At 44.9% G+C, this 24,607-nt stretch overlaps 1 protein-coding gene across 1 annotated transcript in view; it reads right to left on the reverse strand.

Moving 5' to 3' along the window:
* The window catches only part of COL6A3 (collagen type VI alpha 3 chain), a 90,692-nt gene extending 66,351 nt beyond the window's left edge, over nt 1-24,341 (reverse strand). Inside the window, exons 1-4 of the mRNA XM_049888523.1 lie at nt 24,193-24,341; nt 9,658-9,775; nt 7,493-8,110; nt 320-922 (exon numbers count right to left, since the gene is read on the reverse strand). Of these exons, the coding sequence (XP_049744480.1) occupies nt 320-922; nt 7,493-8,110; nt 9,658-9,775; nt 24,193-24,255 (1,402 nt within the window). The 5' untranslated portion in view covers nt 24,256-24,341. The remainder of the gene's footprint in view (nt 1-319; nt 923-7,492; nt 8,111-9,657; nt 9,776-24,192) is intronic.
* Nucleotides 24,342-24,607: the final 266 nt, after the last annotated feature.

A 24,607-nucleotide genomic window follows, 5' to 3' on the forward strand; every position in this document is an offset into this window, starting at 1 on the left:
CGGTGGCAATGGGTTTGGTTTGGTTTCTTTGGACTATAAGCAGATTACACAACGATGCTAACTATCCTGGAGTGAGTATTGTGTTGAGTTCGCCTTAAAAGCACACTTTCTTGACAATTCACCCACTCGTTGATCTTCAGTCTTTCAAACACAGCAACAATCACAAACACCTCACCTAGGAGCTCAGCAGAGAAGGACTAGACTGTGGGTACTTACAGGTTCTCCTGAGGCGAATCATTCTGGGGCCCGCCTTACTTCTACAAAAACCCACACACACAACACCCCCCACCCACACTGATGTCGAGAAGAGCATACATACCTTCAGTGACAACGGTTGGGGGTTGCAAGACAATGCGTCTTTGGGCCACGCCAACAATGTACGGCAGTAATTGCTCCTGGAGGTCCCCAAAGCTACGGAATTCCGGGACAGTAAACACCAAGTTGTCATCGGTAGCTATGTGCTGGAGCTCTGCCCTGGAAGCGGCCTGGGCGCCGAGACCGAATGAGAACACGCTAGCCTGCTTCAGGGCTACCACCCCGTCACGGAACTCGTCACTAGAAGGCCCGGCACTTATGAGGACTAACACCTGGGGAACCCCTTCCTCCACTCGGCTGCCCCCTGCCCGGGTGAAGTGATTCTCCACCACAAAATCAAGGGCAAGGCCAATGTTGGCCAACTCCCCACCAGTGAACCTGAGGGCCTTGACTGCCTGCAGAACCTGTGCCTTGGTGGAGTAGGTGTTCAAGGAGAACATGGTTCTGGGCTCATCGCTATACTGGACCACCCCCACTCGTATCTGCTGAGTCCCAATCGAGAGTCTGTCAAGGAGATTCACAAGGAAGTCTCGAATGACTGTGAAATGCACACTTCCGGTGTTGTCTGATCCATCAATAAGGAAAATAATGTCAGCAGAGTCTTGTGCTTTAAGGGAAAGAAATGCAAAAAACGTGAAAGCGTTAGAACAAATGATAACATGCATCTGTTCGGCGTTCTGACATGTTTCTTTGGAAACCAACAAGAAACACGAAATACAGACAAATGAAACACATGTTGATTAAGGAATGTGACATTCTCTTTCAGGTCTGCATTCTGAATGGATAACAGGCAACTTCCTACAAATTATCACGCAAAATAGGAGCACTTATATCTTATTTCCAGTTATGCCTTTTTTGTAGTCAAATTTCAGATCATATCTACTTTTGTCAGGAAGAAACCTTGGGGGCCTGTTCTGGAGAGTTCCACTAAGTTTGGACAGGAATGTAGTTCCTTGGAATTCTGCATTCCCATATCTACGGGGGAAAATAAATGAGTCGATAAACAAAAATCCAAACATGATTTCTAAATTTTGGACATTGCTCCAGACTTCTTAAGTGATAATGAGGATTTTTTAGTACAAATCCACAGCTGCAAAACAGAATCCGAAGTCTGGTGACTCATCACTCCAGTGTGTTAAACCCTTAAGCAACTATCGTTTCTTCCTTTTTCTTTAAAAATCAAAATGGCTGGGCACATGCAACTTTGAATCCAAAAGGAAGAACTAAAATTACATGTAAACTTTTTATTTTAAAATACCTTAATGAGATTTTGGTTTGATTTTCTTTTCTCATGAAATGCTTAGTTGTATGATACTCAAAGGCAGGTCTAGGCCTGGGCTAGATGTTTGTTCATTTAGTTTGTTGTTGCCTCTGTATTCAATCATACAATGCAGAACAATGTTAAACAGGATGATATGCAACCAGTCATGACATAATTATCCAACATTATTTTTATGACAACCCAAACTGATTGTCTACTGGGACCATGAGTATATAGTCAACCCTTAATCAGAATTAGCTCTGGGGCTATAGCAATGGACATAAAAATGGCTCACCAAGACTTCTTTTCTCCCCCCACAGTGGTGAATATGAAACTCCCATACTGTTACCGAGAATGGGGTCCCACAGAAGCACTGAACAAGGAATAGAAATCAACAAATCTAAAAACCAGGGCAAAATACTTCAAAGGTCCAGCTAGAGTGTTTAAATCATATTGATTTAAACTACAGGAAACACAACATTATTCCAGTAAGTATGTTTAATGACTTCAGCCTGTGTTTGAAACAGGAAGAAATTTTGTGTGAGCACGTATGATATTTATATTCTGATCTTTGTGATCACAGTGGACATTTCATATTCACAATTATTTTGTCCTTGTGCCAGTAAAATTGCTTTCATTTTCACTGCGGAAACAGGATACAAATTTTGTCTCATAAAATTGAAGAATTTTGGTGTAGCGAAATTATATCCTTATACAAGCACTCCCCTTGTATAAATTGAAACAGGGCTTCCTAAACTCAGACCCACTCTCTTTCCCCCTTTATGTACTTAAGACTTCCTGACAACATCTTTGTAGATGAATCCTTTTCATAGGGAAAGATATTGACATGGAAACATTGATGTTACATCCCCTTTCTAACGCCTAATGTGAAGGATAATTATTTTTTATAGTAGTTAAGATCTTGTGCTTTTAACAACTGTCACACAAAAGTATTAAATAAGACCAAGCCTTTGCCAAGAAATCCAAGGCATCTGCCAGTCTTTAGCCAAAGTAAAGATTCTTAAAGGATCTTTGGGAGGATGGGTGTCAGGGAGTGTGAATTACATAGCAGGTCATAGAAATGGCTTGCATCATCATGTGAGATAAAGACTCTGCGAATGACACCACATAAAACTCTCAGCATTTCCCAGGCCTAAATCAATGACCTTGAGGACCAGGGGAGGATCTTCCACTTACTGGCTTTATCAAGAACACTTCAGAGAAGGATTAGCTATCATCGTAGGGTCAATAAAAGAGAAACGATACCTAAATCATAGGATGACACTATCTCTCATTAATTTATGACATACTTTTTGGTTCTAATTTACAGTACTATAAATAAGATAAAAGAATCCCCCCCCCAAAAAAATTCTTGGACATTTCTCTTCTGAAAGGCTGAACATCTACTACAGTGGGTCATAGAAAAATGTTGAATAATTTGTCATCACTGAAAATAAAATGTCATTGTCTTACACACACGATGGCACACACATGAGCATGCTTGGTTATCCAGGAGAGCCAAAGCCTCAAGTAAACACAGGACCATGGTTTCTTGGGTATATCAAAGCATACCAATGACCAACTCCATGCTAGGAGTAATCAATCTATCGAAAATAAAAAATTTGAAGCCATCTGGTTTTCTCCTTTTACGGCTTATGCCTCATCCATTTCTGTGGTATTTTCTAGGGTGGAAAGTCTTGAAAATGTCCATGGAGAAATCATAAACTCCTTCAACACCACTGGAAACACTATTTTTCTGAGCACATTTGTGTGGGCACGATGCCTTCCTTAGCTCACATTCTTATTTCATAAGCAAAACACAAAATCTCACAAATGCTTTGGGAATATTTCAAATCTTCGTATTTTGCGGGGACACAAAAGCTCATGTTGAGATCCTCACCAGTTCTGGATCAGCTTGACCACTCACTGTAGCATACAGGTTTGTATCATAGTCATAGAAAAACCAAACCCGTTGCTGTCGAGTCAATTCCCACTCATAGCGACCCTAGAGGACAGAGTAGAACTCCCCCATAGGATTTCCAAGGAGCAGTTGGTGGATTCGAACTGCTGACCTTTTGGTTAGCAGCCATAGCTGTTAAGCACTGAGCCACCAGGACTATGTCAGTCATAACCATCTTTAAAAGGATAACAAAGGGATTTCAAAAAACACAACTGATCACCTTTAGAGACTGATTAAGTAGAATTCATTTAGAACAGTGGTGATCATTAATATTGTAAACATATGTGTGTTTTAAGATCAAGTACACTCTATGGGGAAAAGTTACCTAGCCAACAGGTAGCCAATGGGAAGCAGCCCCTAATTTACTAGCAAACACTATAATACCCTCCTAATACTTTTCCCAAAAATTATAAGCAGAGATTTATTATTATTACTATCATTATTTTTGTATAGAACATGCAGTGGGACACAGTACTGGAGGAATTGCAGAGTGAAGTTAATTAGGAAAGACAGCATAAAAGGATTAATATTCCACCTCGGTGCTGTGAGCGGCTTGAACGCTAGAAGACAGAGATGTTTTCTTGGCATAAAAACAAAGGTTTTATCATCCATGTGGAAACATGCTACGCTGATTGGCTCATTGAGCACTCAGTATGGGATTCTAATTGTTTGCTCGCTTATATAACGGTTAAACACAACGGAAAACTTGTCTACTCCTCCTCCGGGGTTTGCCAACACATCAATAAAGAAAAGATGCCCCATTTGTCTACTGATCCTCTTCACTGCTTTTCAACATGGACTTGTCTTTTTCCCTATAGTCAGAGCTGTGATGAATCAGTCATTCTAATGGTATTGTAGAAAATAAAGAGTAGGTCATGGTAGATACCCTTTTATCATTTCATTGTAACCTCAGCTGCTTTGTTGGGGATGCTCTTGAGGACACCCACCTTCTTTTCCTGTCATCTGGCAGGATGGATATTATGTAATTATGCCAGAAGTGGGGCGTATCACTTGGAATTAGGATCTATTCCCCTGTTACAAAGGCCCATTAAAAAGCCTTTTAAGTGCTAGAGATAATCTGAACATTCTTCTCACTCCTTTCAGTGCCCAATGAGCAGGGACATTAGCACCCCACCCCTATCAAAGCTGAAACCACGAGGAGCCATTGGGGAAACCATTTTACAAAAACCTTCTGAAACACGTCAGGTTTGCTTAGTTCTGAAACCCTTCTCTTAACCAAGCCATTCTCACTCAAGACTGCTGGCTCCGTTCTGCTGACATCTAGTTGTCCCACTTCCTATCTCCTGCTTTCTGAATCCATAGTACTCTTTCTCCAACCAAAACGAAAACCAAACCCATCGCCATCCAGTCAGTTCCAACTCATAGCAACTCTATAGAACAGAGTAGAACTGCCCCATAGGGTTTCCAAGGCTGTAATCTTTACAGAAGCAGACTGTACATCTTTCTCCTACGGAGTTGTTGGTGGGTTCGAACCACCAACTTTCAGTTAGCAGCTGAGCATTTAAGCACTGGACCATCAGAAGACTCTACCTTTCTCTAGCTTCTTCTGCTCTCAGCCCTTCTACCAGCCCCATCCATCTGGCCCTTTAGATTGCATGATTTATACTTCAAAGCCTCAACTCTTTCTTCTTCCCACTCCACCGACCATCTTGAAATAGCCAGAGCCGGACTTTCTGCCAGTTGCCTCCTGAAATCCTCTAGATGGTAACCACTTTCACAAACTTGGGGAAAAAGCTGGGTACAAACCTTTTTTCCCTATAATCACTTCCTCTCTGCCGTGGTGCCCACTTAGGTCTGCTCACCCATTCGCACTTTTTTTTTTGTTCAAATAATTATCCATTTCTTTCTCTTTTTTTTTATGGCAACAAACAGAAGTTCTCCGACCTTCCCGAATGATTTCAGCTCCATCGTGCTCAGCCTGCGTCTACACTCCACACCCCACCATCATCTCCAGAAACTTTAACATCTGTGTGGGTAACTCCTTTGAGCAGCAGCCTCTTGGGTCTTCAATGGCCTCTGTGTATTGCACTCTAATCTCATCACTTGGGACCCCTCCACCCCGACCTGCCCTCCAAAGTCTCTCTCTCTACAGGCAGTAGGGTCTTCCTTTCACACTCAGCTGCCTCTGGGGCTTCTCTCATTCACCTGTCCCTCTCATGCTCTGGTTCTCCAGAAGTTCCCCAAGCCAGCTTCCCACCCATCAGGACCTGATGGTCGGCTATTTTGGGAATTTACTTGCCACCACTCTAGATTTTCTTTCCAAGAAAATGTTCTTCTTGACTCTCTGTCATTTCTTCTTTACTAACACTGAATTTGGTCACTCCTTCTGACCTGGAGTGCCTGAGATATCTGCAGAAAGTCATGGAGCCACACTAATGGCAACAGCCAATGACTCGTACTGTGTGCCAACAACCGAGCGTCACTGCAGGTCAGCAGTTATGTCACGAACATTCTCTGACTCTTTATTTCATCCTTGTAGCAACTGTTCAAAAATAACTTCAAATTCTTGCAAGTTCCCAGATCCAACTGCCTCTCTCTCTCTCTGTCATCTCCCTTTATGGAGATTGGTTGACACCAGGTCAACTTGAACTCTCTCAGCTTTCTTTCCATCCACCTCCAAATCTCAGACACACAGTCCTCTCTTTTCCTTTTCCTCCCTGGTGGTGTAGTGGTTAAGAGCTACGGCTGCTAACAAAAGGTCAGCAGTCCAAATCCACCAGGCACTCCTTGGAAACCCTATGGGACAGTTCTACTCTGTGCTATAGGGTCGCTATGAGTCGGAATTGACTCTACGGCAACAGGTTTGGTTTGGGGGGTTTTTTTCAGAGGAAGTACCGCCTCTCCTTCCTGGAGTTCATTTCTCCTCTGATGTTTTTTGATTCATTTTAACTCCATGCCCATTCTACCCAGAATTTGCTTCAATCAACTATCAAATGTCCACATGGACTCATTTCTAACAAAGGGAGGTCCCTCTGCCCTGCCCATCACTTATGAGTAAGCCTACCCCTGGTGACTGGTCAAAATCGCCCTGGGATGGTACATTTTAAATTTTCATTGTCAGATTCCTTCCCCATTGCTCTTTTGGGCACTTAGAATCGGAAGGAGAGCTACCAGGCTTGGTGGTTACACAACTTGCCTCCAGATTAGGTCCGCACAAGTCACCATGCAACAGCACGTGGGCGCCATGCTCACTCGCGATCGGTACTTCCAGGGCGGTGCTGATGAGCACCATTGGAACCAGAGGTGTCTCTGTGGACACAGCCACAGCTATGGCATGGAGAAGATGGAAGAGGAGCCGGCACACAGGGCTCCAGCTCTGGCTCTTCCCCTAAGTGCACATCACCCACCCTCTGGAGGGCTCAGTTTCTTCAAAGTAGATTTGGGCTGGATCATATCCAAGGTTTCCTCCAACTCTAATTCTATCAATCAAGTCTCTGAAATGGATTCCACAGAGCAGAAGAGAGGAGCCCGGTGTCATTCCAGTGGACACAGGTGGATGGGCTCTTTCCCGTCTCAGCTCATGACTTTGGGACATCGAGCTTTCTTTAAGGAAATGGGTGCTCCATTCCGATAACAGACCAAAGGCTTTTTTATTAGTTGCCTTCCCAGCTGAGCCGAGGGTTTCTTTTCTAAGGAACGCGGAAGTACCCCTTTTTAGGTCATGATGTCAGAAGGCAGTTTTTTAGCGGTAAAATATTAGTTGTCTCAAAAGTGAAAAAATCCTTGGATGTGCGTAAATGCTCTATGTTAGAAAGAGACTACAGAAGAATATTTAAACCTTTGTTTTTACACCTGTGAATATTCATCTCTTCCCTAATCTCCCCCGCCCCCACCACCTCCACCTTTAGCCAGAGTGTTGCTCTAATGCCAGCGGTTGCCAAGCTTATCTCCAAAGAAGAGCAAGGCAGGGAGCAGCTTGGCGATGTTGCCATTACCTGTGATGTCTTTAAGGGTCCCTGTGTCTCCAGCTCTTTCTGGAGCCACGGATGAACGAACACAGGACACTAAGTTTCCTACTATGTCATGCAGGGAGGTAAAATTCTCTAGGTTGAAAACATGTGTATTGAGCGGTTCACTTGCTATTTCTTTTAACGCTCCTCCATCTGCATCCTCAACTCCAATTGCAAACACGTTAACATCAGCAGACTTAAGTTCCGCTGAGGGCAGGGCAAGGCCGTCCTCCAAGCGTCCATCGGTTAACACTACGATAACCTGAGGGACTCCGTCACTGGCCCGGCTTCCAGCAGCCTTAGTTAGGTGGTTCTGCATTACGTATTCTAATCCTTTTCCAGTCTGATTGCTTCCCCCAATATAAGACATGTTGGAAATATGAGAAAGGACTTCTTGTTTCGTACGATAGGTATTTAACAGGAACTCAGTATGTGGGTTTCCGTTGAACTGGACCAGAGCAAAATGGAAATCATTTTCTCCCACAGCTAAAGATTTTATAACATCATATAGAAACTCTCGAACGAGTGGGAAATGTTCCTTTCCAACGTTCCAAGAGGAATCCACTAGAAATATTATATCGGCAGCAGCACCATTTTTGACATCTTCAAAAAAAGACATTGGTTTAGGTTTTTCTACTGTTCAAGCAATGCCTTCCTATCAGTTCGAAAGCTTCCTAAACAAATTCAGCTTACACTATGCTGTTGCTAAATGTCTTACACCTCGCTTGCAATGCAGGCAGGTAGACAACTTACCTGAGAAGTAGAGAGCCTGGGCATGTGAACTCAACAACTGATGGTGTCTGGCCATTGACCGAACTTCCGTATGCAATGACCACCACTTGTGAACTAGTAATGTGCTCCAGATGCAAAAATAAACAACCTTTCCTGGGGTGTGTTTTAACCCAAGCATGATTCATTATGGCAGTTTGAACCCCAAGACCCACCTGATCAGACCAGAAGGCTATCTTACCACAGATGACCAACTGTCTCTTTCCAAATTAATTCTTTAGTTTGAGATATGGAACTGGGCCTCGGCAGAAGGAAAGTGGAAACTATTTTTGTTTTACATTAACCAACTCCCTGTGCTTTGGGTAATTTGCTAGAAAAATAAATGTAAAAAAAATACGTCTTATTTAAATAAGGAAGACCCGCGTGTATGTAGAGAAAGACAAAAGTCTCATTTTTCTCAGGCTCTTGAGCCTGATGAAAGGTACCCTTACTGGTCACTCCACGTTCTTCAGAGCCAGAAGAACCTTCAGAGATGTCGAATGTTATTTATCTCTTTCAAAAATGGATCCAGTTCTCCCTCAACGGTAGAAGCAGGAGGCTAAGCATTTCAGCCCTTCAGTGCCTGGGAGGCGCCTTCTGACTATGGGCCATGCTGGCTGGGCACAAAGGCTCCTAGACTCTACAAGCCCCACTGAGCTGATGCTCCAATCAAAATGCCTTTGCCACTGTGGTGGAGCTAGATTTCCCCCCATCTCAGTGCAGCCTGTCTGGTAGGAGAACCCCTGTCAGTGGTCCCAGCTCCCCACGAAAAAGAGAAGGAGACCCAACTCAACGCTATCTAGCTTATAAACTACCGTTTTAAACGCAAGAGGCATTTCTCACTTTTTTAAAGCTCCACAAGCAAATTCTTAACAGGATTCATTAGGGTCTCTTTTTTTTTTTTAAATAGTTTTAGGAAAGTGATTCTTTAATGATTCGATGATTAGAAAGATGAAAATGTCTTTCTTCATTCAGAGTTATAGAGAGAGGGATCTTTATTTTTCATGGAAAATTTTTTTTTCCTTTTATAACTTGTCTTCCCCTGATTTTGCGTGTGCAGAGACCAACCAATGCCAGAAATTTGGAAAAGCTCTTCAGATGGTGAAATATTCAAGATACAAACATTCTGTTCACAGCCAATATAAAAACAAACCACTTGCAAACCAACTCCAGGATATCAAACCCAAGTTTTAGTAACCTATCTCTTACTAGATACGGAGTATCTGTAAAAGTCTATACCTAAATAAATATCCTACAATAAAATGGCTTATCTATCACTTAAAAACGTATCTAGGCTCTACCTCAAGCTCATGATGGCTGAGATCTAAAATCAGCTAGCACTGTTTCTTGTTATGAAACTAAGAGATGTTTCCAGGTCTTACCTGCTTGTTGTTGGGCATGAGTCGTGGAAAAGCCCAAGAGAAAGAGGCAAAAGAGAGCCACTAATGGCAAATGTCGGTGTTTCCTCATTTTGAATCTGTCTAAGCACCAACTATGGACCTAAGAGAGAAAACAGGGCAGGGGGGTATGATCAGCTTTATTTGTGATACACAAGCCCTCAGAAAATAAGAAACACTGTTTCTCTGCCCTTTTTAGATTTCCAAGGTGACTTTCTGACTTACACTTTGAACTAATAGCAAATTCATAGATGACAGATAGATAGACAGACAGATAGAAACACATATACAAAGATGTAGACAGATGATAGATGGATAGATTACAGATGGATGGGTGGGTGGATGGGTGGGTGGGTGGGTGGATAGGCGGGCGGGCGGACGGATGGATGGAGAAAGGGAGATATCTGATAGCTATATACATACATACATATGTATATATATACATACATACATATGTATATATATACATACATACATATGTATATATACGCATACATACACAGATCATTAAAAAATCAAAGGAGAGAGGAAGAATGGAAAGCAGGAAGGAAGGAGCAAGCGAACAAATGAAGCAACAAAGAAAAATTGATAGATGAATAAGAGGTGAATAGATAGTACTCTGTCTAAGGAGATCTCAGGCCTCTTGTAGCTCCCGGAATCAACTCATCCTCTGGCTGAGCCACTCGCTGTCCTGGCTGAACACTCTTAAACAAGTGTGAAGAATACAATTACATTTTTTAAAATAGGCATTCATAGTGGTTTCTTTGCAATCTAAAACTGTTCTTTTTCTTTATCAAATTACTAACTAATGGATCAAGGATTTATCTCTTTTTATGAAAAGATGTTTTGATCAAACATCTAAGTGAGAATCTGAATTTAGTGACTGTGTTACATTGGCCATGGCTAGTAACTATGACATTAAATCTCTTTTCCTCCCAAATTGAGATGGGCAGTAATAGCATATTTGTAAACAAATGGCAAAACGGAAATGGGTCAGGGTAAAGGTACTCAGAAGCACCAAAAAGTAGCCAGTTTGTGACACCCAGCTTAACTGCAAGCCATGTCTGAAGGAAGCCCTAGAAGCTTCAGTTTCAAGTTGGGCTTTGCCCAAATCATGCGGAAACTCAACCAGAGCAGCTGGTACCAAGCCCGTAGCCTGCGAGTCAATTCCAACTCATAGCGACCCTGTAGGACCAAGTAGAACTGCCCCATCGGGTTTCCAAGGAGCTGCTGATGGATTCGAACTGCCGACCTTTTGGTGAGCACCCATAGCTCTTAACCACGGCACCATCGGGGCTCCTCAGCAGCTGGTACTATTTCCATCTTGCCCTTATTCTCTGTTAATAGTTAGCACTCCAGTGAAAATCTGCTGTCTGCCAACCGCCCCACCTCAGAACGGAGCAAGCCGGGGGATATTTAATTAGCAGGACTTCACGCCGGACTTCAGGGCTAACGGCTCCCATGTACCAGTGGTGACTGCAGAGCAGACTTCCAGCCACCAAGCTCACGCTCAGATAGCTCAGCAGCCTGTGTCACCAAACCTTTTCCCTGCAAACTTCCCCTTCTCTCCCCACCCCAAACCAGAAAACACCCCTATCCTCAAATGTTCATGCCCATCTCTTCACCCTCCAATCCCAGGTCTAATGACATCAGCTTGGGTGCTTGGAGTTTTCCAGAATTTCCCAAATATATTTTTCATACAATCTTTTTTTTTTAGTAATACCTATTGGCATCTCATGAGACTGACTGCACGGAACACAGTTTGGGAGCGGTGGGCTGCCCATTCCTAGATCTGAGCTCACTAAACTCTTATTGCTCTGAAGCACCAGCTTAAGGTATCTCCACCTGCCCAAGTCTCTACCTGACCCAGGCCACAGGGTTTGCAAATGTCTGTATATATTGATATATCGATGTCTGTCTGTATACTAAATATACTATGGGCTGCCAGAAGAATAAACAAATCAATCTTGGAGGAAGTACAGCCACAATGCTCCTTAGAAACAAGGATGGCTGGACTTCATCTGGTTTACTTTGGACTCGTCATAAGAGGGGACCAATCTCCGGAGAAGGACATCATGCTTGGTAAAGTAGAGGGTCAGCGAAAAAGAGGATGACCTTCAACAAGATGGACTGACACGGTGGCTGCAACAATGAGCTCAAACATAGCAACAATTGTGAGGATGGCACAGGACCAGGCAACTTTTCGCTTTGTTATGCATGGAATTGCCAGGAGTTGGAGCTGACTCCACAACACCTGACAACAACAGCAAGCCTGAGATCAGGCCTAGAAGGAGGAAGATCCGGAGTTGAAATCTGTGGCCCAGTGGTGAAAAGGGGAGGGACACAGAGAGTGGGCCCTATGCCTGGCCTGCCAAAATCGGTGGGGTAGAGAAAGATAAAACCACACAGAAGGGGATGAATTCCAAGACCTACTTGTGGCTTTGGATTTCCAAGGAAAGTCAACAAAAAGTATTGCCTGTGATGAAACTAAGGTATCCTGTGGCTGAAGAGAGCTTGAAGACATGACGTCAGGGGCTAAAATGGAACCACCTATCAATACAGCTTTTTCTTGGAAATTTATCAGTAGTGAGACAGAAGTGCAGTTATAATGACATTCAGTAGGCCAGTCATCAGAAGAACATTTCTTTCTGCTGTGCAGGGGCAGAGAGTCGTGATAACACCAACATTGCAAAAAAACCGTCCAGTCTTCTTGGCTTGAATGGTCTACCCTTGTTGGACACTGATATGTGCAATCTAGAAGAGACGTCTTCAACTTGCGATGCTTTGGTGTGACAGTGCCTCCAAGTCCTAGCCAAATCCCAGCCAGGTCAGTGCTCACAGCACCCCCTGTAGGCAGTGTAAAGACCCACTGTTTGACTGGCTCTGCTCGGCTGGCTGGTCGGCCACCTACGCTGTGGATGGCCTGCCATGCCCACAGCCGCCACACTGCCCCATTCTCCCTCTAGGAATCCCTTGGGCCCATGCTTTACTTGGGAATCTTCCAGACCTTCCATGGAGCCTTCCCTTCCCTCTTCCACTCTGCTAGACCCAGGCCTGAGTTTATCTTTAAAATCTCAAAAGCAAATGCACTGTGATTTTGTGTGTGTGTCAGTTAAGGAGACTTGCTTGACTGCTACCCAAAAGGCCAGCAGTCTGAACCCACCAGCTGCTCTATGGGAGAAAGACATGGCAGTCTGCTTCCATGAAGATTACAGCCTTAGAAACCCTATGGGGAAGTTCTGCTCTGTCGTATAGGGTCCCTAAGAGTCAGAATCCACTTGACAGCAACAGGAGAGAGTAACTAAGTAATATCGATGTAATAACGCTGGAAGGTTGTTTTTCCTTTACTTATTTGACCAAAAAGGAGCTTTGGTGGTGCAGTGGTTAAGCGCTCAGCTGCTAAGCAAAAGGTCAATGGTTCAAACCCACCAGCAGCTCCACGGGAGAGAGATGTGGCAGTAGGTTTCCGTAAAGATTACAGCCTTGGAAACCCTATGGGGCAGTTCTACTTTGCCCTATAGGGTTTCTATGAGTTGAAAGCGACTCGATGGCAACAGGTGTTGATTTGGTCCTCAGTGAATTGATGATCGACACTTTAGAATAATGTAAGAATGCATTGTATATGTGCTACCCTTGATTCTTTTCTCTAAATCTAACATCAGATTTTTTTATCAGGAATAAAAAGAAACAGTTTGCATTGAGTCAGCTCCAACTCATGGCAGCCCCATGTGTGTCAGAGTGGAACTGTGTTCCACAGGGCTTTTGATGGCTGATTTTTTTCAAAGGTAGATCTCCAGGCCTTTCCGGGTAGATTCGATTCTCCAAACTTTCAGTCAGAGGTCAAGCAGGATCACTGTTTGCACAGCCCAGTAAAATTTAAATCGTAATAGCGTGAAATTGATACTGTCTTTCTAGGCCACTGCTTACTGACTTCAACCATTCTCTAAGGGAAATGAATTTTTAATTGGTTGAAAATCATATGTAAGGATTTTTATTTCTAAGACATTAACCTTTAAAAGGGTAGCCCCCGAATTGTGTCCATTTGGACACAAAGTAGGGAAATAAACATATAGTGAACAGGAATAATCTTTTCCAAAGTCCACCCAGGTTTTGGGAAGAGGGGGGAAAGGAGGGGAGGGACAGGAAGGGAGAGAAGAGGGGTGAGGAAGAAAGGAGAGGAAGAGGCGAGGAGGGGAGGAGACAGAAGAGGATAGCTGAGGGAGGGGAGAAGAGAGGCACTCTTGAAATTCTGAAAAAGAAGATCAGAAAGGACGCCTGTGGGACGACGAGACTTCCAGGCTCCACCATGACTAATCAACACTCATGGCTTGCTTGAGCTGATTCTCAGGTAGGACAAATACCTTGGGCTACACACACCTTTTCCTTCCAGTCCTGTGGCTCAAGAGCCCCTAGCCCAGCTGTTGAATACCTAATTGCTAACATAGTGCTTTTCAATCAAGCCTATTCTACCATTTGTCATGTCTCGGAGTCCCAATTTACAAGACTGAATTTTCTGGCAGTGAATTTTGGAGAAGTTTTTCATTTAGTTTATTGAAAGCTGTCAAACACCATTTCCCCAAAAGATCACCTGTCTTGTCCATTTTAATAAAAGGAAGTTGAGGTAGCCACCTTCCCTCCCCTCTCCACACGCACACATTCTCTCCACCCAGCTGGCCAAAGAAAGAGAGACAAGGCGGCACAGGTCATATTTTTTCAGCTCTAATCTCCAGAGGTGGGATTTCATGCAGGCCTCCCTACAACCCATTGGCTACTCTTTCCTCCATTTCCTACCTGGGAATTTGAACCCAGGTGAGGCAAAGTGATTTGCCTAAGGTCACATAGATAGTTCAAGAACAAACCAGAATCCCAGCCCATGTCTGTGATTCTAAAGCCTAAGTATGGGAAGAAGCCCAGGAAACCCTAGAGATTATGTAGGATTTGGCCCCAATCTCAAGGAAACTCCCATGTCTTTGGGGGAAGAAATAGACTTCCTTGGTGGTGACAAACCACAGAGCCTATGTTGACAGAATCTGATTGTCTGATGGCCTATTCATTCATAGACGGAAAAAGAAGTCAGAATTGGCTGCTTGAGACTCTTAGGCTGGGTGGAGTCATGTGTTGCTTTTTAGTCTATATTCTCCAACCCAGAGGCAGCAGAGCCAATAATAGGACTCATTAAGTTTTCATTCTTATCTTTCTACTCAGCATTGTTAATCCCTTTTTATTTACCTATTTTTTTACTCCGCTTCATTCTAAAAGGATTTGAGAGGTGCCTTTTTCCATTTTGTAGCTGTCTACTTGGAATTTTAAAAGATACCTCTTATTACAAAATTTGCCCTACGTGGTCCTTCTTTTGAAATCATATTCAGTTCATATCCCAAAGGCTTTCCCAAGCTATTCGGCAACCCTGTGAAATTAGTTTTCATTAAGCCTATGATTCAAAAGCCTTTTCATTTTCCACGTCTGGAAATCTTTTTTTTTTTTAAGAAAGAGAGACACACATGCACACAAGGAAATAATTTTGAAACAAAGGCTTAAATGCATCCAGAGGGCCCATTTTGAAGTCATTTATTTGGTCTTTTAAGAGCAGGCTGTTCCCCTATCGCGTTCTGGGACTTCTCTTACGAGCTCAGTTTCAAACGGGGGCTGCAAAAATAGTCAAGACCACAGCAAAAGAGCCACCACGTACCTCCCAGGAAGTGGGAAGAATTGCATTCTGTAAACCCTGGGGGTCTTAAGTTGGCAGCACTCATTCAGCCGTTGGTGGCAAGAATGGAAGCACCCCACTTTCTCCCCTTTCTTGCCTGGATCGTGGGAAAGGGGTGCCCATTCATTCCTCAAGGAGGAAATTCAGAGGATTTATTAGATCCTCCATTTAGGGAAGGAGGCTGGGGGATCTCATGGGCCATTGCCATTCGAGAGGTCTTTGGAAAATCCTCAGAAGAAAAGTATTTGGAAACACTCTAAAGAAATGCATCTGAAACTAGGTTTTTTATTGTTTCATTTTACAACTCCTACATCAAATTACTATCCCATGAAAATACTCAAAGGCAGAATAAGATCGGCAGTGTGCAAATACCTGTAAACAATAGCCAGTTTGACTCAGAATCAGAATGTTTTTAAAACTCTGCCTGTGCAAGCGTGGTGAGCTTCCCCGACTTGGCCTTGCTGCCAGGTGCCGTTTAGGTATTTCATCTCTTCCTGGTAAAATCGAATAAAACGATGCCTTTTCAGCAGCTCCTGTATTACCATAAAATAATACAGGAAGAGAGGGCTTGGACATCCCCTAGCCATTCGCCTCCTTCATCACTGAGATAACATGGGAATGTTCTGAGCACAGTGCCTGGCCTCAAGGTCTTTGCTCCTCAAAGGTTAGTTTTCTTTCCCCTACAAAGGCAAAAAGTCCCTGGGTGGCACAAACGGTTCGAGTACAGCCGCTAACCAAAAGGTTGGCAGTTCAAACCCACTCGCCGCACTGAGGAAGAAAGGCCTGGCGATCTGCTTCTGTAAAGACTACAGCCAAGAAAACCCTACGGAGCCATTCACCTTTGTAACACATGGAGTTGCCATAAGTCGGAACTGACTCAGCAGCAACGGCTAAAACGGCAGCTTTAAGAACCTCCAGATTAACGGCCCAGATATTTGGAAATTTCTTCTAAAAATGTGTTCCTAAGGTCCGGGGTAATAGCCATCAAGCAGAATGTCCCACGTCTGCTGTAGTCTGAGAAGCTCTAACTCCACGGTGCAAATGTAAGAAGTATTTTTCAACTCTTGCTTGCATGGCAGCCAGACAAGACTCTGTCCCCACTAACATCACTAATTATAAACGTTAGGAGGAAACCAGACCAGCCTTAACGTTAAGGAAGAGAGCGCATTAAAAAAAAAAAAAAAGCTTCAAAAGAAATTGCGCAATCGCACTTCCATTCCAGCCCCGTGACACACGATGAGGCCAGATCTGGATTCGTGCTCCGCGGCTCTCCCGTCTCCTCCTGCTTAACCCCTGACTTCAGTGCTGACGACCTCGCCAAAGCCGTGGTACGACCGTTAAAGCGAAGTGGCCAAATGTTCTCACATTGTAAAGAAAAATGAAGTATTTGTGCTTGATTTCCAGTCTGATTTGTAATCTAGTATGTTGTTTTTGGGAGCCCTGGTGGTACAGTAGTTAAGAACTTGGCCGCTAACCAAAAGGTCAGCAGTTCGAATCCACCAGGCGCTCCTTGGAAACCCTATGGGGCAGTTCTACTCTGTCCTACAGGGTGAGTATGAGTCGGAAAAACTGACTCGAAGGCAATGTATATGATGTTGTTAGTTGCTGTCAAGTCGGCCCCCAGCTCGTGGCAACCCCCGTGTGTTACAGCGTAGAATGGTTCCGAAGATTTTTCTTGGCTGTAATCTTTACGGAAGCAGGTCGACAAGCTCTTCTGCGGAGCCCCTGGGTGGGTTCCAGCTGCCAACCTTTAGGTTAGCAGCTAAGGGCAAAATACTTTTGCCATCCAGGCTCTTCCAGTCAAGTGTACCTGTTGCCCTCAAGTCGATTCTGACTCATAGTGACCATGTAGGGGTCAAGTATAGAAAATTATTTAAAATCGTGATTTAAAAAAATTAAGTTGACACATCTTATAAAATTTCATTGACGCTGGAGTTGGTAAAATATCCTGGGAACAGTGGCGAAGTGGTTAAGCACTATGGCTGCTAACCAAAAGGTCAGCAGTTCAAATCTACCAGCTCCCCTTGGAAACCCTATGGAGCAGTTCCACTCTGTCCTATAGGGTCGCTATGAGTTGGAATTGACTTGACAGCAATGGGTTTTTTGTTTTTACTGTCTGTCTCAGTAATGGTCAGTTAACCTCTCCCGGCCACGTTGTTATCAGTGGTGCAGTAAAGATAGCTGTCCCATACTCTGACAGGCAGTGTTTCTGCTACTGCTTTCCTCTGTTACCCTGGGATGCCTGCCTCCCTTTTAGACACAGGAGCCCCCTGGTGCCCTCTGGGGACTTAGTGCAATCTGTGGGCTTATTTGAGCTGGCTCCAGCTCTGGGTGCCTGCACCAGGCTGCTGAATCAACTAATGAAGATTCTGGAAGTCAAAACCAGCTTCCTGGAATGGCTTCCCAGGAGACCTGAGTCATCTCCAGCTGCTGTTCAATTTTCAGTTTTGAAATTAAACCGATTCCTGAGCTCTTCCTTCCAGGGACCAAATCCTGATGTCCCAGGTCTATGAATACCAAATGTATAGCCCAAATGGCGGTGAGTTCACAGACATATTCCCCAGTGTACTGTCTCTGGTCTCTCCAAACTATCAACTGTTTCTCTGAATTTCCTGAGACTTAGAATTCAAGAGAGCAGCAACAGAAGTCTGTGCTAAATGCAACCAGATCCCTGACAAAGACGAGCCATTTGCCTTTGGGAGAGGGTTTGGCAGAACGTTGAGTATTTGTTTTATTTTTCTTTTCCTTTCCAGTTTTTTTTTTTTTTTTAACAATTACCCCTCTGCTAAGTAAAGTTAAAATTTACTACTCCAAAGAAGACTGATGCGTGTAGAGAAGTGCTTTTCTGCACACAATACTCTAAAATGTACTTTTAAAGGCTTGTACCCGTTCCCCCTCCTTTTAATGTATGCGTACCAGGTGTCAGCCTATTGAGTGCATTATGTTTGAAACATTAGACTGTGTTAGAGGAACATTCAGAAACATTGGGTTTGCGTCCGTCTACTACAAGCACTGTGACCTTGAACCAGTAATGCGCTTTTCTGGACTCCGTTTCTTCCCTTGACGTATAAAGGGCCTGGAGAAAGAATTCAATATTTCAAATACACAAACAAACAAACAAACAAGCCCATTGCCACTGAACCGATTCTGACTCTCAGTGACTCCCTGTGTTACAAAGTCAAACTGTTCCACAGGGTCTCTGTGGCTGACATCTTTATGGAAACAGGTCTCCAGGCCTTTCTTCCACAGTGCCGCTGGGTGGGTTTGACCTGCCAACCTTAGGTTAGTGGTGGAGCACAAATCATTTGTGCCACCCAGTGACCTAATAGCCAAAGGGAAATCAGGTTTGCCAACTAGAAGAGCAAGGACTGCGTCTTAGTCATTTTTGTCCCTTTCTCCCTCCTGACCCCAAACACAGGGCAGTGGAACACACTGGTACTTGTTAAGCTTAAATGAATATGGGAGTCGACAGACCGGCTAAAATGTTGATATTCTTTGCCCTGAGCTGGAATTCTGTAGCTCAGAATTCTATCAGGTAACGGTCGGAAATATGAGGGTCAGTTATATATGTTTTTACTAACTAATAGGAAAAATGGGATAGCCACAATTATAGTTTGTGTGAATGTTTTTTTGAAAATATGTTAAAGGAAGTTGTCTAGTAAGGGAAATAGCAAAGGACAGGTAGTGCAAAGCTTGAGGGTTACTGGATCAGTCGCCGTTAACATCCTTCCAGTCCTAAAATTCAGAATTTCTGCATGGACGCAGCAGGCATGCATAGACAACCTTGCCTTGGTTCCAAAGCACCCACTGTGGTCAGCTGAAGCCGTTATTAGATGCGGATAAAACGCCCCCCTCGGAAGTTCTCAACTGCTTCATGCCCTTGATGCACAATTGTTCTGTAGCGAAGAATGTCTCATTTCAAGGCACAATTTCATCTCAGATGTATTCGTATCTGAGCACAGAAAAAAGCAAAACTTTAAACGTGTGTCCACATCTAACATTATGACCACAGAGCCCTGGTGGCACAATGGTTAGCACTCGGAGGCTAACAGAAAGGTTGGCAATTCGAACCCACCCAGTGGTTCTGCAGGAGAAAGGCCTGGCAATCTATTTCCATAAAGATAACAGCTTAGGAAACCCTATGGGGCAGTTCTTCTGTGTCCTATGGGGTCTCTATGAGTCAGATTCAGTTTGATGGCACCCAACAACAACGGTGTTATGAACAGCCATGGGAAAAAAAAAAAAAAGAAAGAAAGAATCAATCAATTGAAACAGCATCAAGGTCGGGGCTCCTGGAGAGGAACATTAGCTAACTGGCTGCAAACCCTGAAACTCCATCTGGGGAGACTCCCAGCAAACTCCTTTCGAGATTTTTCTGGAGCTTGGAGGGATACACTGCCCTCTAGGGGACATAGAGCCACACTGCACTCCCAGAGCTGACTCTCCTGGAGTGAATGTGCTGCTCAAAATTTCATCTCTGTGCCAAAACAGAAGTGTGACATCACAAAGTATTAAACTTATATTTCCTAAATTAGCATAAGGATTTCCCGAACAGCTTTTCCCTCCGAAAATGAGGACGCTGGGTGTGCTCCTTGAGGCCGAGATCCGCATTTTCCTTGCTTTTAGAGGGGTAAACCGTGTCTTTCTCTTTAAGGCTAGGATTGTCTCCCAGGAGTTTTACATTTTTACAGAGAAAACACACGTAGAAATAGGGGAATGAAGAGAACCGCCCTGGTCCCACTCACATGGAATTCTCTTGGGCTTTCATTTCCTTAGCTAGAGCTACTAATAGGGTTTTTGGGGTTTTTTAAATCCCAGCCCACTCCTCAAATTGTCAGTTATTTATGGAGTAGTGGGGTGGTTTTCACCGCCTGCTTTTCCAGCTAAGACACCACTGAAAATTTCCTGTGGAGTCACTGTGGAAAAGTCGCCTGCGGTCCAGAACCTTCCACCCAGACAGGGAAACAGCCCCCAGTTCTTCCCCAGGAGATACGGGATACTCATCTCCCTCCAAAAGGAGAAATGACAAAACTGCTTGTCAAATAAAACTTTTGGCTGATGATATTATCATGCCAGCAAGAAACTCGAACGCGGCAGAATCCATTATTACCGGTGGATTTTAAAAGCCAAATGTGGAATTTCACATAAAAGTGGCTGGCGACACAGATCGCTGCTAACGAGGGCACTCTACCCAGTTGTCTGAACACTGAGCAATGAAGTAGGTGAACTTTCAATAAGGAAGGAGGCCTCCCTTCAATCTGGCTTCCAGTATGGGTGTCTGTAGACTCCTAACCCACAAGTAAAGTCAGGATGGAAAGACTCATTGAAAACACAAATAATAACCCAACTGAATAGAGGGATTTCTTTCTATTTTATTATAAAAAAAAAAAAAATTGCCTTTGAGTCGACTTTAACTCATGGAGACCCCACGTGTGTCAGAGTGCTCCACAGGGTTTTAATGGCTGATTTTCCAGAAGTACATAGCCAGGCCTTTCTTACGAGGCACCTCTGAGTGGACTCGAACGCCAACCTTTCGGTTATCAGTCGAGCATGTTCACCATGTATAGCCCCCAGGGACATCATTTTGTCATCAGCGGCATATTAAATTCTAATATGTAAAAGTCAGAACACTTATGAAGTGAAAGTGAGAAGCAACGAACCCTAGGTGCCTTGGAAGCACAGTAGCCGCCCCCTCATCCATGGTTCTGCCTCCTGTGGTTTCATTTACCTGAGTTCAACCCAGTCTGAAAATGTTACGTTGGTAACCTGATGAAATCTTGTACCGTCCTGCTCCATCCCTCACAGGGACCACCACACTCTCCTAACTTTTGCTACAGCATATAGTTGTAAGTGTATAGTTTGATGATATTTTACTATTAGTTATTGTTGCTAACCTCTGACTGTACCGAACTTATAAGTTAGACTTTATCACTGCTACGTATGTATACCATAATAGTGTATGTAGGGTTGGATATTATCCTTGGTTTCAGGCATCCATGGGGGGCCTTGGAACATATCCCTCGCAGATAAGGGGGGGCTACTGCAAAGGGAAGAGCAGAGAGAAAGAGCAAGCCCACTCAGAAAGATGCTTAGTGCATTTCAAAAATATCACGAAGAGGCGAATTTGGACTTTTGCCACATATCCCATCACCTGAGTGCCACAACCACGGTGCCATGGAACATGTGCCCCTCCCAAGTCAGAGAGAAGCCCTGGCCAAGGGTCGGCATTCTAGAAATTTCTGCAGCCATCTCCCAGGAAGGTATGGTGGCCGCACCCTCCCATTGGCTGATAGGAAAAAGCCAGGATAGCTACACTTCACCCCAGCTTTGGACTTCTTTTGCCAAACCCTCTTCCCCACCTCTTAATGGTCTTCCACTATCTCTGTCCTTGCTATGAGTGAGGAAAAGAGAAAAATAAATAAGCCTAGACAAAAAAAGATATCAAGACCCCATGGCTGTTCTTATGTCCTGAATTTCTACCAAAGCCCCCTCCTCCTCACCCCCATGCCTTTGCCCTCTGCAACAAGCCCACACCAGAACGACACAACACTCAGGTCCCAGCTTGGGCCCCCAGACCCCAGAGGTGGCCTGAAGAATGGATAAACCCTCTGTTATCCTGGTCAAGCAGTGACACTCTGTTGCCATGGTCTAGCCCGCGTGCCCGACCCTTCTTCTATTAGTGGGTATACCGTTAGGGAGTGTCAACTAAATTTCACCTTACTTTTAATAGAGCGTCCTAGGGGAAAATTAACTTCAGGGACAAATCAAATATCACGTTCCAAGTCTAGATGTGAGCTAGTTTGGGCTTCCCTGTCGCTAACTGACCTGCTCTGGGCCCCCCTGCAGTAGTAACTCACGTCACTGCCACTCAGCCACCTACCAGTTCTGGGACTGTGGCCAAGTAATTCAGCACCTCTGACCCTCTGGATCTTCGTCTTTAAAACCAGGGAGGTACTACACCAGTGGCTTCCAACCAAGAACGTCTTTGTTGCCTTTAGCCCACCAAAGAACCCAGAAGTTCCAATAATCTCAACAGAAGCCCACCGTGCTTCAGGATCATTTCAGCTAAGAGCAAAGGATACATTTCCGTTTGGTTTTTGGAAGTCCTGAGAGTGGGGCCCTGGAAAGGTGGGGGCTCCCAGGTTGGGAGTAACCTGTACACATGAGCTTTGAGCACGCTCGCAGCTCCGAGATTCTCAGGTCCTCATCTAGCGTTGGCTGCGGGTAGAGGTTGCTGATGTGGGCCAACGTCCCTATATTCCCACTGGGTGAGGACACTCCCTTATGATCAGAGATTGGCCTTGGGGCTCATATCAGCCTCTACTGCTCTGCAGGCTCTGAAATGCTGACTTTTCTTCTACCACTTCCCAGTGCTCCAACTAGACCCCCCCCGTGACCCCACCCATCCCAGTCCATCTTTTATCACAGCAGACCATTGTACCAGGTCCCCAAAAAGGCTGGCACCTCTCCCATACCCCAAGAAGGACCAGCTCCCCACCCTACACCCCCCCACTCCCAGCAGATGCGACCCCAGTTCTGCCCTCCCAGCGGGGAAGAGCCCGGGGCCTCCCAGCTTGGCATCAGCCTCATACCTGGCAGCACAGGCCAGCCCCAAGTCCCCAGAGGCCCAGCCTCGTCCACTAGGCAGGCCGCCCAATCACCAAATTCCTTCTCCTCTGAGCCCTGCAACTCTTTTCAGAAACCCCAAAGGACTGACTCCAACAGTGCCTTCAGGCTCCTAAAAAACGAAACCCTGGTGGTGATTACTGAGTAACATTTGACTTGGTCCTGAGCCTGGCGCCAGAGTCACCCAGCCCCACGAAAGCTCAGGGCTGCTCCCCAGCCCTTGCCATGGGTGGCCCAGGGCATAAAAATCCGCCTGATACACCCTGACTTGACACCCCACTCAGAGAGCCCAGAAAATCTCCGAATGTAGCTGCTCTACAGATAGCCCTCGCGTTCCTCGGCAAAGACCCTTTTCAAACCAAGCAGATTCCAACTGAGCTTTAGAAGAAGGGAATGACTCCCAATAAATCACGAGGTGAAAAGCGTTGCCGTCAGACCCAGGAAAGCCTGGAGGAGTCTGGGCGGCTCACGGCGCCTACAGCAATAAACCAGCTGATTCTCTTAGGCAAACCGTGGTCTTAAGCCAGTTGCCACAAACTGAGAAAGAAAAATCAGCAGAATCTTCCAGAGACCTAAACCATGGGCAGAAAGGACTCTAACAGAGTTGCTAAAACCACCTAGAAGCGGCCACCTGGGGCTGAAAGGATTTCCTACTTGCCGCAAGCCTTGGAGAACAGCGTGGGGACCGGCACTTACCTGAGCAAATGTGAAGAATTCGATGTCCCGGGACTTCCAGATTTAAATTATGTGGGAATCTGATGCATATTTTTCCCCACTCTCTGAGCCTCTTCTCTCCCTGTTGTTTCTCCACCAAAGCAGAGGGACCCCAAGAGCAGAGGAGGAAGGCTTCCTGGCAGTCCCTGCAGGAGGCTGGAGTCCTGGAGGACTGAGTGCCTTTGGTAGAGGACTGAGCTCCTGACTGGACAGGGTCCAGGGGTACAGTCAGGGCTTCCTCCAGCTCCTCCTCCGCCTCCCCGCCCCTGCCCTCCTCTCCCCCTCCTCACTGCAGACCGACCCAAACTGTAAATGAGAACCAGACTCCCTCGCTCTGTTGCTCCTGGCCCCTGCTGCAGGCTGATGTCACCCTCTGTGTGCTGTCTTCAACCTACAAGCGCTTAGCTGGGCTCCTGCAAACCTCTACTCCTAAAAAAAAAAAAAAAAAAGAAGCCACCACTTCGCCTCGTCACCTTTTGGCCTGGGCCCCTGGTGGCAGAGAGAATGAAGTTTGGAATTTCTTCGTGGGTCTCCATGGTTTTCCTGCGATGTTTTCCAACACCAGCTGAAAGGAAAACAGGAAATGCGGTCCCCCTCCACCCGCACCACACCCTTCCAGCTCTTCTTGAAGTTTCTGAATCAAGACTTCTCATAGTCTCCCCTTTCAAATATTAAAAAACAGCGACTAAAATCGACTTGGCTTCCTGTTAACCAAAGCCCTGTTTGCCATGAAAGGGCAAGGAAAGGAGGCTATAGTCTTTTTTTTTTTTTTTTTAAGTTCTGCACACAGCATTTCCGGTTGTGAGGCTAATGGCCCCCTCCAGGACACAAGGGGAGTGAGAACGGCTATTTTACTTGGAGTGTCAAGCAAATTCTTCAGTAAGAACC

This window comes from Elephas maximus, chromosome 6 (assembly GCF_024166365.1).
Source record: "Elephas maximus indicus isolate mEleMax1 chromosome 6, mEleMax1 primary haplotype, whole genome shotgun sequence".
Lineage (NCBI taxonomy): Eukaryota > Metazoa > Chordata > Mammalia > Proboscidea > Elephantidae > Elephas > Elephas maximus.